Source organism: Castor canadensis, chromosome 5 (genome assembly GCF_047511655.1).
Source record: "Castor canadensis chromosome 5, mCasCan1.hap1v2, whole genome shotgun sequence".
NCBI classification, from domain to species: Eukaryota; Metazoa; Chordata; class Mammalia; order Rodentia; family Castoridae; genus Castor; species Castor canadensis.
The window spans coordinates 178,778,236-178,796,411 of record NC_133390.1 but is presented as its reverse complement, the minus strand read 5'-3'; the positions used below and the strand labels follow the sequence as shown (position 1 = coordinate 178,796,411).

At 40.8% G+C, this 18,176-nt stretch overlaps 1 protein-coding gene across 2 annotated transcripts in view; it reads right to left on the bottom strand.

Moving 5' to 3' along the window:
- Positions 1 to 5,535: 5,535 nt before the first annotated feature.
- Phactr3 (phosphatase and actin regulator 3) overlaps positions 5,536 to 18,176 on the bottom strand; it is a 204,801-nt gene continuing 192,160 nt past the window's right edge. For both annotated transcript variants that reach the window (XM_074075043.1, XM_074075042.1), the window contains exons 9-13: positions 14,598 to 14,653; positions 10,858 to 10,919; positions 9,517 to 9,657; positions 7,863 to 7,939; positions 5,536 to 6,123 (exon numbers count right to left, since the gene is read on the bottom strand). In XM_074075043.1, the coding sequence (XP_073931144.1) occupies positions 6,108 to 6,123; positions 7,863 to 7,939; positions 9,517 to 9,657; positions 10,858 to 10,919; positions 14,598 to 14,653 (352 nt within the window). In that variant the 3' untranslated portion in view covers positions 5,536 to 6,107. The remainder of the gene's footprint in view (positions 6,124 to 7,862; positions 7,940 to 9,516; positions 9,658 to 10,857; positions 10,920 to 14,597; positions 14,654 to 18,176) is intronic.

The following is an 18,176-nucleotide window of genomic DNA, read 5'->3' as shown; positions in this document are numbered from 1 at the left end:
AGCCGTGGGGCCACAAACTCGAGCCTGAAGCGAGGACGAATCAGTCCACTCACTCACACATTCACTCCGAAGTTACTACAGTTTTCCTTCCCCCCTTCTTGGAGGATTCCCTGACCTGACCTGTGGAACTCCTCTCGGAGGTTCCTGGGAGTGGATCAAGCTCCCCTTCCGTCCAGTGGGACGGGACCTGACTTAGGACTGATTTCCCGGGGTTGATGCTTACCGAGTCCGGACGAGGCTGCCAGATGAGTTGGTCCACTTCTCTTTGGAGTCCAAGCCGGGCCAAGACTGCTCAGAGAGATGGAGTGCCACTGGGCCGAAGGAGGACCCGGAATACCATCGGGTGGCGCGCCACCTCGTTCAGTCCTGTGTCCCTCCCTACTCCAACGCAGCCCAGCTGCCAGCTGGTGGCACAAGGGGCCAGTCGTTTGGAATCTCGCTGGGGCCTCCAAGATGTTATGGCAGGGTAGTCAGAGGAGAAACCAAGCGACACTCAGAGGAGTGGAGAACTCAGGTTTTTTTATTTTTACGCTAGTGGGCCCAGACGTGTACCAGTGTCTGAGCCCTGAACAAAGGATTCACAAGATATTTAAAAGGTAGTGTAGGGCATCAGGTTACAAAGATGTGCTCAGGTCATGGTGTCCTAACCAGTGAGTTAGTTGTTTAGGTTAATTGGGCTGGTAGTGAGCTAGGAACCTAGTGTTGTTTAGATAAGAACAGCAGGGGAGACCTGCTTTGGGAAGTTTATTTACAAGTGGAGACAAAGAAGGGCAGGAATGGGTGCTTATCTCTGCTTGGTGCCTCTTATCTTGGTCCTGAGCTTTTGCAGGGTTCTAATGGGCAATTCCTCACAGCTCTGTCCGAGGTTACAGCTTTTAATTGACAGTTTACCATGTTTTACAACCCTGTTCCAGGGCTATCTTCCTCTTCAAGGAAAATAAGAATTTTTTTTTAGGAATTCAGATGTGTGGAATGAGATCAATATGTTACACTACTTTGAACCTCAGATAATATATTTTATCTTACACTATGATAGCAAAATTTATAAATAAAAAGGAATTTGAAGGAATGCGTTGTCACACTAATGAGGTCCTTGCCTTGAACATCAGTAAGTCTTTTTTATTTATATAATTTGATGTATATTTTGTACAAGTCAGATAACTTTTCAGTATGAATTTATAATGAGTGTTAAAATTGGGGCTAGACTTGATTTTGAAAAGCTTATTTAGAAAGAAAACTTAAGTATTTGAGTTGTATGTAATTCATTTCTAAAATTTTCTATTATAAATTTATTTTTAAAATTTAGAGGAGTTGGAATACTTTGTCTTAAAGGGCTACATAGTAAAGCCTTTGTAGGCCAAAAAGTAAATTTGAAGGTAGGTACTTACATAACCATTTCAAAAGTAATTATTTAAAAATAACAGAACCCTTCTTAACTTGTAGGCCTTCAAAAAGAAAAAGACAAAAAGGCTGACCAGATTTGATCTGTAGTCTCTAGTTTGTAGACCCTAAGTTTAGAGGGATAAAAATTTCAAAAACCTGTTCTTACTATAATTTATCTTCCTCAACCAGGCATAGTAGTGTGTGCCTGTAGCCTCAGAAGGCTGAGGCAGGAAAAACCCTTGAATCCAGGAATTAGAGATGAACATGGGCAATATAGTGACACCCTTCTCTCAAAAATACAAAGTAATTTTTCTCCTCAACTTACCTTCTTATTTCACAGCAATAATGATTAAAATCAGTTTTTCATTGTTAGAATCAAATGAGTATATTAACTAATACAGCCTATTCAAAGTAAATGATCATTATAGCTAAGAGTTTAATTCTTACCTGGACTGCAATCTGACACTTTGTTGGTGTAGGTTTACAACATGTCCTTAATGGGATACAGCTGTAAGGTGGTACCTATTCCAGAAGTGGAAAAGGGTATGGAAGAGAGAAAAAATTTACATTAGTATAGCTAGAGGAAAATTTAAAAATTCTAGACTCTTACAGGGATTACTACAGTGATCTAAACACTATCAGATCCTTCACATGTAATCCCAGCACTCAGGAGGCCAAGATAGGAAAATCACGAGTTACAGGCCAGCTTGGGCTAGCATAGCAAGATCCTATCTCTAAGTAAATAAATACTGCTAAATCTCGACACCGTGGATGCTCAACACCAACTTGAAAGCCTACCTTATCCTCTGAATGCACAGTAGACTGACTTCATGTAGGCTTTAATTCCACATCAGATTTGCCAACAAATTTTGCCAACTCAGTAACTAATGTGGAGCTCCAGTTGCTGCAGCCATTCTACCACCATCATGATATTAACACTTAACCTAATCACAGTTATTGTACATAAACACAAGCTTATTTCTAAGTTCTTAACATACCTAATCAAAAGTTAGAATAAGCATGGGGAATGCTATGAACAGACAAAGTTGCATCTTGAGCAAAATAACATAGCAAGAAACTAATAACAAACCTATCACGAAGTGTAAAAATTGGAGAAAGATAATGGGTGGTGTTCCTGAGAAAATGCTTTGTGCTACACCAGGCATTCCCATTATAACCAAGGAGTGGGCTAGGTGGAAAGCAGGGAAGGAACTGGTAGTGTAGAACAGCCTTTAAGGCAAACACCTGAATTGTAGTAATATGTACAGTGTATCTTTCTTTGGAAAGGAATAGTAAACTGTGCTTAGAAAGTATAATGCATATATAATATATGATAGCTTGTTGGAAGCTTAAATTACTAACATATACACCATATCCATATTTCTCTTACATTTCTTATTACTAAGAAAATTTAATATTTAGAATTTCTTTGTTTACATTTTATGGAGATTTACATGACTTACGGTTATTTTTTTATTACTCTAAACATGAAACACTGCTGTTGTCATGGAGCTGTGGAGCTGACAACTGGCAGTTTTTTCATTATTCAAACATGTTTTGTCTGAATATGAACTAACAGTATATTCCTCATGTCATTATCAGTAAATGTAAGGAGAAATTTTGAAAATGTTTTACGTATGTGTTTGTTTCTTATGACCATCTCTTGTGTTTTCATGTAAAAAATTCTGAGAAAAATACTCTGAAAAAATAGCTGGGTGAATGGGTATTGAAGGCATGTGGGACTAGTAGTTTTAACAGCTGGATTGGTATTTTGTAGTTCTGGACTTTAATTTGCTATTGAAGGAATATACATATACAGGTAAAAACTGACATCACCACCAATGTATAGAAAAGTAAATTTAGATCTGTAGTTGCCATATATTTCCACAAGATGGACCTCTTGATGTTAGGTGTGTTTTTTCATTTCAACTGTCCAAAAATTACTTGAGTAAGACAGTTTCAGAGTCCCCTCAAAGTTTCTAAAATATGCTTTTTTCAAAGTCATACAATGTACTATTTACCCCCATTACATTAGCTTAAAACTTAAGGATGTTTCTCTAAGAGAGTTATTTCCTCTTACAGAATTACCAATAAAGTTTTAAAAATCTTTTATCCTCCTTAAGAACAGAATTACCTTCATTCTTTAAATACTGTTGCTTTAATGATTATATTGTATTGTAAAATAGGAGCAAATGATTTGTAAAATCAATGCATAAAAACCTGATTGCTAAACACTACGAGTAATGAATTCTGGCAATTCATACACTGCTTCTGTTATTGAATAAGAAGGTAGAAATAGTTTCTTTGTATGTCTTTAGGCTCTCAAATATGAACTTTCTCTTCAAGTGTATACAACATATGAAAACTTATATACATATTCACGTAACTCCATTACCATATGACTCATGCGCTGTTACTTGATTTTGCTTTTCCAACTAACTTGAAAAGTACTTGAGATGTGATATTATGTACTTACTTACTGTAGGATTAAGTATACTTAGCTGGTGCAGAGTAAATATATTTGACTCACATTTATCTCTTAACCCTTATAATACCTGATAAGAACATGAAATATGTAAGTACAATTAGAGAATCATTTATAATCAATAAAAATATGATAAAAGTTAAGTACTGTGGTCAAAAATTTTTATTAAAATGAAAATGTCTTCTAGTTTTAGGATATCTTAGATTCTTTGAGTCTGACCCATCCAAGACCCTCCTTTGTGTACCCTGTAATTTACCTTAATTTTTATTATCCATTAGATACAGGACTTTTTGAGCAAATAACTAAATAAACATGAGCTCTATCTACCAAGTCATCTCTGACCATAGGCGGCTCCTGGTTCTTTTCTAAGCAGTACATATCCTTTATGCTTTGAGGGTCAAGGTGGTTTCTAGAATGATAGCATCTTCCTTTATTTGTTTCATAGTAGGTATATGGATATTTCTAAGGGAGGAAAGTTGAAAGTTTAGTTTTATATAACTTAGGCCCCAATTAATATTTTTAATTGAATACAATATAAAAGAGGAGTTGCTAATGTGTAGCTTAGAAAATAGTGTTTGGGTGGTTGGCTGGGTTTTGAATAAAATAGAATACATAGTGTATACATACATGTTAAATGCAAATAAAGTAAGTAACTTCTAGTTAGAAAGGATTTAGATGTTTCATTTCACAAAGAAACTGAGGCCCAGAAAAGTCAAGTTATTAACAAAATGTTACATAGCAAGAGGTAGAGCTTAACTTTTTCTACCATAATAATTTCTTATAAAAAAGCTACAATTCAACTAATAGTATGTTTGCCAGTATCAAGGACTGATCACATGTTTCTTCAAAGTGTTACCACAGTGTTGAGCAGTTTCCATGGGCACCTGATTCACAAGTAAGTAGTTTTAAAGAATTGGAAAGGAAAGATCTGGGCAAGCAGCGAGGTAGTGCTTCCAGGGAACTGAGCCAGTGGCTGAATGCTGAGAAATGTGCTTAAGGGCTTTGCCAGCACTTTAGGCTACTTCATCTCACTTGGAAATCACAGCATTGTTGTATGAGATAATGATCACCCTGTAGAGAAAATAAGTAATTTGCTGAATAGCATAGAGCTTGGGTGCAAGTATAGGTTCTGTGAGCTCCTGAAGTCACTTCTTCCTACATGACCAAGTGCTGGAGGAAAAGGAAGGAAGAGTCCTCTGTAAGGACACTTACTCAAAGGAATGTTTATTGTTATTTAGCTTGTTTCCAAGCTAAATTTTATGCCAAGATTAATTTTCACCTTTGCGCTGGGGTAGATTTCCACTCCATCTGAGCTGCTGCTTTTAGATAGATAGAATTGGGCTTTTAATAACATTTGCAAATTTGAACTGAAAAATACTCTGAAAGAAGGCATACCTTCCAACAAGTTATTTCTTATTTCTAGATTAAATGCACTCTTCAACACTTATTAGTACATAAATTTAAATTAATTTGAAAGGGGTGATTTGATTTTCTGAGACACAAACCACATATACTGACAGAATTTACAAAGCACATAAAAAGAAGTTGGCATTCTCTTTCATGTGTTTGGTTTTTAGATGGTTCAAAAGTACTAAAAGTTGACTCTTTCACTGAGTCCTGTTCTAAGATGTCATTCTTCCCAATCCCAAGAAAATATAAAGCCTGGGTTAATTTCCTGAAATAAGTAGTCATTTAATTAAAGAACAAAATTAACAGGACTCAAAATGTTGGAGCTGTATTTTTTGTTAGACATATAAAAAAAGAGAAAGTATAATACAGTAAATCATTTTATATAACATGAACTTAAAGAGTTTTTCAAATTAATCATGATCAGAATAAAAGTGTCTTTTCAACAAAATACTGAATGACACTGCATCACATGTCCCTCATGTCAGAGGCCTGGGAGTGGTGAGCTGGCACATGCATGTCTCCTGTCCACTGCACTGCAGAACTGAAAAACAAGGTTGAAAGGCAAACAGCAGTTTTCTTCTGGTAGAGTTACTATGGGCCTTAACTGACCCCAACAGTTCACACTCCTCAGACACCAAAGAAGGAAGTGTGTCCTCTGGGTTGCTCCTCTTGTAGGTAAGTGTGGCCAAGATTGCACCTGTGTGTGTGATTCTGCTCTTCTCACAAACATAGCAGGTAGTCTTGAGCTGAAAACTTCAGGAAAGTTCCCTGATGAATGTTCAAAGTTGGTATCAAAAATTAAACACAAATTCTTCTCAGAAGAAAATCTCTATGGCCTGTGGAATCTAGAAATTAGGAAAAAGACAAAAAATTTTATGTAGTTTTCAATAGTTAGAATTGCCAAAACCCTCCCACAAATACATTCACTGCTACTAAAAGCTGCTTAGGAGTCTAATACGTAAACCTAAGGATGGATCTGCTACAGTTAAACTAGCCTCAGAGGGCTCCTGATTCTCAGGACCTGCTTGTACTCTAAATGTGTCATGACACAGAAGTGTTAAGACTACCTAGAACTTAGTCTGAAAGAAAGGCCAGTGCTTTGAATACTTCTGTGGAGTTGGTAATGTGTGCATAGTAATGTTTAATGTACTCAAGAAAAGTCATGACTAAAAATATTCTCTTTAAAATTGATATGAAGTGGTATAATTTGGTATGAAACAACTTAGATTTTTTTTTCTGATTCAGGTTTGGGACTCTAAAATTTTGTCATCTAAGAAAGCTGTCAAGAACTTAAATATCTTCTAATGTATAATTGGAAAATGTAATGAATCAAGATCACCATATATAGACTATGTAGTAATACATCCTGTTTCTTTAAAACAGAATAAACATTAAAATAATTGTATGTTTTATAGGAGAATTTTATCTCCTAAAATTTCACAGACCCAGTAGGAATAATCAAAACTAAAATGAGTTATTCATTCCCCAAAGCATGTTACCGTAGGAGAAACCCATAACAGACTTAAAAACAAACTATATGTTTGCATTATTTTATGTTGTCCTTCCTATCTCTTCTTCCTCCCTTGACATATTCACCCTAATCTTAGTGGGTAAGATGGAATTCCAGCATACTTGAGCTTACAGAGCAAATCTTTTAAATAACTGCAGTAACCATTTTGTAACAAAAAGAAAATGAACCCGTTAAGTTAAGGAAGTATTATATGTAGGATTTCCTTTCTTCTCATATTTGGGGTTTAAATATCTTTAGACAAAGGAAGAGAGGACAGAGCACCTGCTTGTAGCCTAAGGCTTATTCCATAACAGTCATGTCCATCAAGATTAAAGGGGTGACCACTACTGGTCATGGTTATGGAAAAGGAGGAAATAAATCATGTATAGCACAGTGTTAGGTAGAGAGAAGTAAAATTTCTCCTATTTGTCATTGCCAAGAGACTCAGCATCATTCATTTTGTGCAGTATCATGAACAGAGAATGTATCTACTTGATGGGAAAAATGTTGATTGTGGAGAAATCAGACAGTATATTCCCTATAGAGATAAACTACATTAACACTGTCATAGTGACAGTCACATTCCTCACACCCAGAATGGTGCCTTGCATATGGTAGGTACTCATATTGCAGAGGCAATGGATGTTCTTTTAGCTTTGGTGGAGCATTAACTGCGTTAAAGATGTGAATATAAATTTAAGGTACAAGAAAGCAAATGGGAAGTTGGAGAGTAATTGCTCACAATTTAAGTAAAAACTAGTGAATTCCACAAATTGGAGAAATTCTGAATATTAGAGGAGGGGAATTAAACATATAGAAAGATAACTTGCACTGCTGTGAGACCAATTTTCTTAAATACACATTAACTACTTAATACTGTTTTACATACCACCTTTCACTATCAATCCTCATTAAAAAACTTGGGAACAGCATTTTTAATTGAAGCATATTCTGTTTAGTACAGTTCTCTGCAGAAATGTTGAATTTGTTTAAGTGGATACAAAGTATCTGTGGCTTTTGTGTGTTTTTTACATACAATATAATATGTATAAAATTCATACAAATAAATGTCACCTTGTCAAATGCTTGCTTGATGCATGTACCTCCATTTCATTACTTTTGTATTCATTTAATTCTTTACGAATTGCTGCCTGAAATTAAAAAACAGGACATTCAAAAGTTAATAGAAGAAATTAGCTATCACGTTTGTAGATTAACAACCATTCTTAGTACTTGCTGACTTTGATATTTTGTAATATACAGAGGAAACAGTTTTTCATTCAGTATTTAGACTGTCTTCCTCCTTTGTACAGTGCTAACAATCCTTATGTAGCCAGTGTTATGGAAGTCTTTAGTGAGTTAATTTGCTGTGCTGTAGTAGGCAGACAGCCCCTCACCACACTAATGGATGAATCAAACATGAGCTTAGGGCACTAATGAAATAAGAACAGCAAAGCAATGAGTAACGATCAGCTTTTAGTGAACTTGGAATTCTTCAGACATTCTAGAAGTCATTCTAACTTCAGTATACAGTTAGGTTTTGTGCCATTTGAATAATGTTTTAGTTGTCATGGCATGGGGGGGGCAAGTATCATGGTATTTTCAGTGCTATTTGGGGCTTCATATATGGTCCACCTCTGGCTTCCTTAGGCCCATTTTTATCATGGATGGCTCTCTTATAAACCCTCCAGGGCCAGGTGAGAAAGAATCATCAAACATAGCCACTGGGACAAACCTTTGAGTTATGAATTTGGGGGGTATATTTATCCCATATTCAAACACATTTGCTACCAAAGATACTTTCCTTTCCCCTTGTCAAGCTTGAACCAAGTCCAGCTTGAACACAACAGCATTTCTTCAAGCTTATGCAATACCTATGAACACTTATAAATACACATTCATATCATATAAAAATAACTAGCAAATTCACTGGCTGAATGTATTATTTTTCTTTTGCTAAAGTCCTCAAGCATTCTGAAAATTGTTAGAGGCAAAAGGTATGATGGAAAGCCTCTATCAGCTCAGACACTCCTCAGCTTAAATCCTGCCGGTAATTAGCATCCGCCCATGGACGGGAACTTACCCTCTCTGCTTGGTAAATGTCCATTCCCTTCCTCATCTCGGAGCTTCTGTGACCCACTGCCTCCTTGCTGTCTTCTAGCCTCTGACCTTTCAGTTCAGATTGCTAAAAGAGGTTCCCAAGCTGGTCAAACCAGGACAGAACCCTGACCCTCCTATACATGTCCTGAATATCTCGGGTGGACTCTATTCCTTTGATCTCACTGTAACTCGTTTAAATCTGTCATTTGGTTATTCTTTTTATGTCAGCTTTACCTACTTTTGCTTTCATCCTCCAGACCATGTTTTCCCAGTTTACACATTCTTGATGTTTGTAATCAGATAATTCTTTCTTGGGCCGTTGAATTGTGTGATGTTTGTGGCACCTCTAGCCTCTGCTTCATAGATGCTAGTAGCACCCCCAGATGTGACAATCCAGAATGTCTGTAGGCATTGCCCAGTATCCCTCAGGATAGAATTTGTCCCTCAGTTGAGAACTATCGCTCAATTCTGGCCCTGGCTTATCTTTGTGAAACCAACAGCTAGTCAAGGCATATCTCTAATTTAAATGGCTAATTGCTCCCACTGTCTGAGGATAAACTTGCCTTGACATGTTTTGCCCTTATTACAAGGTACAGCACCCCGACCAGCACTCTATACAGTTCTGTACCTTATCTGCTGCTGACAGTCGCGTCCAGGGCTTGTCTGCCCGTCTGTCATAGTCCTGTGCTTTTGCAACTTCCACATAATCACTGAACCGTATCAGAATTTTTCTGTCTCTTAATTCATCAACAGTGGGCCTCTGATTAAGCTAAAATAAAAAATCATTATAGTTAGGCATCACATATCAAGCTGGTTTTCTTGAAGTACTCTGAATAACAGGCGTATTTCTATAAACAAAAAACTCTGAACAACCTGCACGTAAACAATGTCTCATGTGCAAGGCATAAATGATACATTCTTTTCTTCACACTTTCATTAGCATATACCATTTATAAAAGAGGGTTTCATTGACATTTCCATGTATGCTCATAATGTACCTTGGTTAAATTCACCCCTCTACCATTCTTCCTCATCCCCCACTCCCTCCTTAAAACAATTTTAACAGGTTTCATTGTTCTGTTTTCACATAGGTTTACAAAGCACATCAACAATATTCACCCTACTTCACCCTCTGTCCACCCTTCCCTCTCCCACTAGTACTCTTCCCTGAACATGACCTGTTGTACATTCCTGTCCTTCATTTTTAACAGTACATTGGTTGTTCAAACAGATTTTAAATGATAACATCCTAAATCTTAACCCTCTTCCTTTAACACATTTTATCAGAAGGATTCACACCACAACCAGTGCGTTAGCTCAGGGTCAAGGTGAATTAACAATACATTTTAAGTACCATTAAATAAGCGTTTTAAAAATTACTAAGAAAGTTATGTTAACTAAGACTAGTACTTATACACCAACCCCAGGAAGGATAATTTTAACTTCAAGCAGGAGAGACATTCATTATTGTGGAACACAGTGGAGAGAGAGAGACACGATTCAGAAATGGGGAGGGTTTTAAAAGGAGATCAAGGTTTACAGAGTTACTACCTCCCTTGGGCATAATAAATTTCGACTATTTGAGTCAAACACAAAACCTCTCAATACTAATAGTATTTTCTACAATCAAGAAACTTCTAGATGGTGACCAAAGATAAGTCTAAAAGGTAACTAAAGCTGATATTCAGGTGTGGTTTTCTTAGACATTGTTGTATGCTTTTCCAACCTACTACTGTGTGGCCCTCATCCGCACGGTCAGCCATGGGGCAAAGGCACTGCTTTTGGAGTCCTTTTGGTGAGTTAATTCACTGTCACTGAGCAAATACTCCGATTTAATGGATGCCATGCCGTCTGGGAACTCATCCAAAATTATGGGGAGCTGCTTGCATTCCCATCCCAAGTGCTACAGAACCAGCTTTTCTCTAGTCCACCTTGTTATTCGTGAATAAAAATGCTTTAATCAAAATACCTTTCTTGTTAATCTTTGCTTGATTTCTCTTCTTTCTTCCTGCTCTGTCTGATCATTCCTTTCTGTGAAAGAGTGAGGAAAAAAGCAATTTAAGCCTTCTCTTTAATAGAGCAGTGTACTCAAGGTCTCCACAGCTATATAGCTGAAGGAAGGAGATTAAGGGACCTCATAGATTGCACCTTCCCTATCACAGTATGTTTTGTTTTTCCACTTTGCCAGTCTCTGCTCAGGAGATCACAGTGTGATTGTTAACACAGAATCAACCCAGCCCAGTTCTCCTCTGCTCTTGCCCACATTAGAAGCTGCCACACATATTGCTGCTGTTTACTTCTGGGAAGCAGTTATTCTGTGTGTCTGTTGGTCTCTCTCCATTCTACCTAACTATCTTTATCTGTATATTTATATCTGGGAGCCCGGATTGCATACAAAATACCTATAGTAGAATTAGTAAGCGAACAAACATACACATTTGAATACCAGTCACACTGTCACCACTTTGCTGTTTTTTCCATTCCATAGGGATACATAACTTTTAGCCAACTAACAAAAGGCATGGAATGAATACCTTCTTCCAGACTCTGGGCAACATATGCCTGCCTGTAATTTATATTTTCAAGGTATATTTCAAGCCTTAACTTATACAAAAAGCAGCTGACTCTCCAGTGCTGAAGCATGAACACTTTTCTATGACAGTGCCTTTTAAGGGAGCCCAAGTCCATCACCAAAATTGGCTTTGCTTGGTGAGTTGTGACTATTAACACTGAAGCTATATATAGGCTAGAGTGCTGAGTTACAGTATACAATGTATGCCTTACCCTGTGACACAAAGATAATGGCTGTCCTATTTCTAGCATTCTCTGTTGCTAAATAAAGCCTCAAGTCCCCGGCCTGAACAGAGCTCCCTTCCTAGGAAAGAGATCTCAACCAAACAGTCCTCCCAGAAACACCGCCAGGATCTGGAAAGGGAAATCCTGCTACTTGCAGTTAACATAATTTCACATTATCTATTTAAATGATTCACTTAAAATATGCATGTACTGGGGGATTGATTGGGTATAATATGTCAGTGGTTACACTTTTCAGTATTCTTTTAAAGTCATCTTGGGTTAAAGTATTGTAGAAAAGGAAACAAAACAGTGCCATGTGCTTGGTTCTTTAGCCAAGTGATAAACCAGAACAAAGCATATTGTAAGTGCTAATCAGAAACTGGTAAAATTGGAAAACAATTGTGAAAATGTCGTAAAGTCAGCAGTGAGGAATATGTAAGTAATTCTCCAGGTTTCTTAAAAATAGGCCATGAACAAACTCCAAGTGAAGCCTCCATGTGAAAAAAATTGAGGCAAACAGATTTTTTTTCTCATTTGTGAAACTATCATCATCTAGGTCTGTGAGCACAGCAGTCTTTGGAAGTGCCTGTCACAGAGTCTCTCTTTTTGAGGTGCTTTGTTAGACACCTCCTTTCCTGACAGCCCAAACTTCTCTCTGAGCTACCCTTAGCGATCTTACTCCCAGACCCAGAAAATAATGTGCCTTATACACAACAAGGGCCGGTGGTCAGGACCTCTAGACGCATAGTTTCTGGAAGTTGTTCCAGAGCCTTGGGCAGTTACTCATGAGCCTTCTGCAGACATTCAGAACTGGGACTGCTTCTAAGCAGGGGGCAATGGAGTGAGGCAGAGCTGGGCTTGAGTCACTCTGTCTGTCCTCTTGCCAACATTCGCTTGTCAAAATGTCATCTAACCTGCTTCACTAGTAAAATGGGAACACCGTACAAACCTGCCAAATTCGTGGAAAGGACTGAATGAGAAAACATACATGGAGCCCGGATTAAAATGCCTGGCACAGATTGGGCCTAATAAGGAGTCACTATTAGAACCACAAAAAGGGGCCACCATGTCTTAGGCTGTTAGAGCCAGGAGTACACAAGGCAGCATTCTGCGTGCTCCTCAGATGGGGCTGCAAATGCAAAGTGATGGTTTCTGATTCCATTGCAAGCAAAGCTGCACTGTAGCATGAATGTCTGATGGCCCATGTGTGAGGGGACTGTGAGTGTGATATTCTATACCAAGCCATATATGGCTAACCTATTCTCATCTCCATAGAACAAAACAAAGCAAATACCCACCACAAACCTAGTAGCTAAATTCTCAGGTCCTCCCACTCACGACACTTGAGAAGGCTTCTAGGCTAAGGACAAATCTGGATCACTGGGGAAGGCACAATGTTTATGGCAGGTTGCCATGGTTACCAGGAGAAAGTCCATACCCTGGCGCTGAGTGTGGTCAGTTCCAGCTCTCTCCTTCCTAGTACTCTATCCACCAAACAGATCTATTTTGAAGGCTTTGATATTTATTTGCAAAGAGGAACACAATTAGAAGTCCTTGCCGGGGGGAGGACCTGACTGCCCACCATAGATGGGACGAGGTAACCACTAAAAGGAGAAATAGTTTCGGGCTGTAGTGCTGACTTCCTGTGTGGGCAGCAGACTGTTGGAGCCTGGCATGTCCTAAGACTGGAACCTGGCTTGTTCAAGTCTAGACCACTACTTTTAATGACATTGGTGACTTAGGAGATCTAATTTTAAATAAGTGGCTTAATTTTTTAAAAATTCAAACATTTGGTCACAGATAGCTTGACTTCTCTGTGTGGCTGAGTGTATTACCAATGTGCAGTTTTCTTTAAACCCTCACACATAGCCTAGCTCACATAATAGAAGAGTCACCATATCCTCAGTTTAAAAAGTAACAGGAAGAATTCTTCATCTGAGTTAAATACGTTCAAAAGTCTACAAGTGAAGGGATTGTTTTAGAGCTAATGAAGGTTCTGAGGCAAAGACAAGAAGGAAGTGGTTAGAGTTCAGTGCAAAAGGCCTCTGGTCTGTTTTCTGACAGTACCACAAAAGCCTTGTATGCCTTGGTACTGTTACTGCTTTGTAAAGAAAAAAAAAAAAAGATGCTTACAAACAAAACACTAAACCCACAGACTCTCCTCAGTGTTCATCACATAAAGAGAAAAAAACAACTTGAAAGATCTTGCTGCCTGATTGGCTCTTAGAAACCTCTTTTGTGGAAAGTGTTTTAAAAGCTGAAGTCTGTTGACCAGGTAAAGAACTACCTGAAGAACACTTTTGAAGAGGTTTTACCGCTCCCCAGTCTTCAGCGACTTTAATGAAATAGAACCCCGTGTAGTGGAGATTATACGTGTGCTCGGCACACACCATCATTATGTACCTAACTGGGGAAACACAAGGCTGGAGGAGCCGAGGGTCCTGGAATCCCAAATCCTGATTTCCCAGCTCCTTTATCTAGATGCTTTATTCCTCCTAAGGGGTAACAACCAAGGGGCATGTCCTTCCCTGGCAACATTTCTGACCTGTCTGTGGTTCTGCTTCCCTTAGGACACACATCCCAAACTGCCAAGAAACCAGGCTGGTCCCATGGCATGCAATGGAGTATTGGCTCGCTTCCCTAGGGCCACAGGACTGGCTAATTAATCTTGAAATTAAGATCTTTCTTTAATCATGCTAGGAACAGAGTCGTTTTCCATTTAATTTATTGAGAAGGGAGTGGTTCTGGATGCGTGGACTTTCACTGAAGGGCTTGTCAGACTCCCTGGTGCTCAGAGTTAAGGAAACCCAGAGTGCCGAGCCCGCAGAGCCGGGCTGGGCTGGGAGCGAGCTCCTGCAGCAGCCTCAGGACAGGGACACTGAGGGTCCTCGAGAGGACCTGCCGGCTACTCACGTTTTAGGATATTTCTTCTCTCCAGCTCCTCCACAGCGGGCCTTTGGCTCAGCCGTCTGCGGAAAAACACTAAAATTACATTTTGCACCATGGCGTGGATGCTTGCAAATCCCAGCAGGGTCTGTGAAGGTGAGCGGTGGGCGCACACCCCTCAGAGATCACCTCCCCAAAGGCGACAGGAGAGAAAGTGAAGCTCTGGCGCCTCTGGCTGGCACAGTCAAGTCAGACTCCCACAGAGGACGGAAAGCTGCCCGGAGGAGCGCGTACTCCAGGAGTCCTGGCCCTGGCTGCCTGTGTGCAGGTCTTCATTTTCCAGCCGTCCCCTGAGAACCTGGCCTGGTCTGCACTGTCCACCCAGCGGGGTGTTTAAGCCGCTCAGAGGTCCCTTCAGGGAATTCTTCCTGCCCGCTGCCTTAGGGAGGGGCAGGCAGCGCTGCCTGGCTTCAGGCTTCTGCTTGCAGAGGCTCTGGGAGGTCCATGCAGCATCCTCAGGCAGGGGACCAGCCCTGCAGCCCAGCAGGCTCTGCTTCCCGCCCGGCCTGGGGAGTGTCTTGTCCAAGGGCAGGAGGGGCCTCCGCCTCAGCCTCAGTCAGAGAGCACGTGGTGACGCCAGCTCTGAGCAAGAGCTGGGATCTCCCAGCCCTGTGCGGCTGCGGGAGTGCAGCCGCCTCCGCACGCTGGCTCCCCTCCCGCCACCAGCCCAGACTGAGCCATGGGAAGACAAATGACTATTCTTCAAGTGGTTTTTCACTGGCGGGGCTGGAGGGTGCAACCGAAGAAACAGGAAACAAAAACCCCACCAAGCCCACAAAACATAAACAAAGGGCTTGTCAAGAGAAAGAAGCGTAATTACACAAAATTAACACCAAGCTCCAATTATTTTTGTAACTGAAGCGATGCTGTCCTCGGGTCAGAGCCAGAAACCTTCCCCCTTCCGGACCCTTCAGCCACCGTGGGCAGCAGACAGGGCTGTATTTGAACACCCCAAATCTGGGGCTGTGCCGCTTTGCCCCAGTGAGAATATTGCCTCCTGAGCCCTTGTCCAGGATTCCGCACAAAGCCTAGGGCTCTGTGTGGCTCTGCCCCTCCCTCCAGGCTGGCACTCGGGCATGGTTTGCTGCTCTGTCCTCCAGCTGTGTGGGTGGGGGCTTCCACCTCTTGCCTTCACATTGCTTGAGACTTGACCTGCTCCTTGGCAACTCCTAGCTGGAACCCCGTGGTCAGGACCTCCCTGCCTGAATGCTGCTCCCCAGAACCTGGCCAAAGCACCCCAAAGCCATTCATTCAGTTAGTCACCAAATGACCGGAGAAGACCTGCCAGTGGCCAGACGCCATGATGTCAACTACACCGGGCTCAGCAGGTGGGTGGGAAAAGGCAGGGGTGAAGGTGGAAGAGCCCCTTATGGAGCAATGCTGGGAGTTGGGGAGGGAGGGGTGCAGTCCAGCTGCCGTTCCTGGGTCCCCCCACACCATGGCCTCACCCCAGAACAAATTCTAGGAGCTTTGCAAATCCACACCACCTGGCCTGGACTACTGCAGAATGCCTGCAAGGAGGGAAGCTGTGAGCAGAGGCCAGCAGGAACGTCTCTGCACATGGCCCCTGATCAAAAGGCTTCAGCATCACCTGTGAACCTGATGCGACAGTCCTTACTATGCTTGCTGAACACCATGCCACCTGTAATCTGCCAGGTGGGAAACTGAGTCAAGGGAATCACAAGCTGTGTCATCACTCTTATCCCCACCACTTTCACCACATGCGCTTGCTATGTGTTTCACCCCCTCCTCTTATACTCTGTAGGGTGGGGTCCATCAGCATGCCCATTCGAGAGATGGGGAGGCTGAGGCTCAGAGAAGCTAAGCACTCTGGGGTCACAGCTTATAGATGGTAGAATGGACAGCCAAGCACAAATGTTTCCATCTTCTCAGAGTCTCTGATGTCAATGCCCACCGATAAACTGAGTGCACCATTTCAGAAAAGCAACAAGACCTCCAAACCAAGGTCCTAGCAGAACAGTTTGTTAGTAAAGAATCCAGAGACCGCCAGAGGCACCCAGAACACACACTCGGGCAAAGACACTGTCTTCAAAAAGGGTGCTGGAAAATCACTAGCCATCATTAGCAACACCACCAACAACAGGTGTTGGCGAGGATGCGGGGGAAAAAGGAACCCTCTTACACTGTTGGTGGGAATGTAGACTAGTACAACCACTCTGGAAAAAAATTTGGAGGCTACTTAAAAATCTAAACATTGATCTACCATTTGATCCAGCAATACCACTCTTGGGGATATACCCAAAAAATGTGACACAGCTTACTCCAGAGGCACCTGCACACCCATGTTTATTGCAGCACTATTCACTATAGCCAAGTTATGGAAACAGCCAAGATGCCCCATCACTGACGAATGGATTAAGAAAATGTGGTATCTATACACAATGGAATTTTATGCAGCCATGAAGAAGAACGAAATGTTATCATTCGCTGGTACATGGATGGAATTGGAGAACATCATTCTGAGTGAGGTTAGCCTGGTCCAAAAGACCAAAAATCGTATGTTCTCCCTCATATGTGGACATTAGATCAAGGGCAAACACAACAATGGGATTGGACTTTGAGCACATGATAAAAGCTTTAGCACACAAGGGAGGGGTGAGGATAGGTAAGACACCTAAAAAACTAGCTAGCATTTGTTGCCCTTAACGCAGAGAAACTAAAGCAGATACCTTAAAGCAACTGAGGCCAATAGGAGAAGGGGACCAGGAACTAGAGAAAAGGTTAGATCAAAAAGAATTAACCTAGAAGGTAACACCCACGCACAGGAAATTAATGTGAGTCAACTCCCTGTATAGCTATTCTTATCTCAACCAGCAAAAACCCTTGTTCCTTCCTATTATTGCTTATACTCTCTCTTCAACAAAATTAGAGATAAGGGCAAAATAGTTTCTGCCGGGTATCAAGGGGGTGGGGGGGAGAGGAGTGGGTAGTAAGGGAGGGGGTGGGGGCAGGGGGGAGAAATGATCCAAGCCTTGTATGCACATATGAATAATAAAACAATTAAAAAAAAAAGACACTGTCTTCAAAAAGGGTGCTGGAAAATGGTTACCAACATGTAGAAGAATGGGAGTAGGCCTGTCTCTCAGCATGTACCAAAAGCCACTCAAAATGGATTCAATGACTACACATAAAACTCCAAGCTCTAAAGCTACTAGAAGAAAACATGGAAGAAGCACTAGGATTCTGGTTTGGGCAAGTGTTTTTTTTTTTTTTTTTGGAGGGACAAGAATGTAAAAGTGGACTTGGGAGGCTGAAATCAACAGGATCACAGTTTGAGGTCAATCCTGGACAAAAAGATTGAGAGACCACATTTCAGCCAAATAGCTGGGATAAAGTAAGATCCTATTCTAAAAATAACCTGAGAAAAGGGGCTGGGGATATGGCTCAAGCAGTAGAGCACCAGCTTAGCAAGTGTGAAGTCCTGAATTCAAACCCCAGTTCCAGGAGAAAAGAATGTAAAAATGCAGGCAACAAAAGGAAAAATGTGATTGCACCAAACTAAAAAGCTTCTGCAAGCAAAGGAAT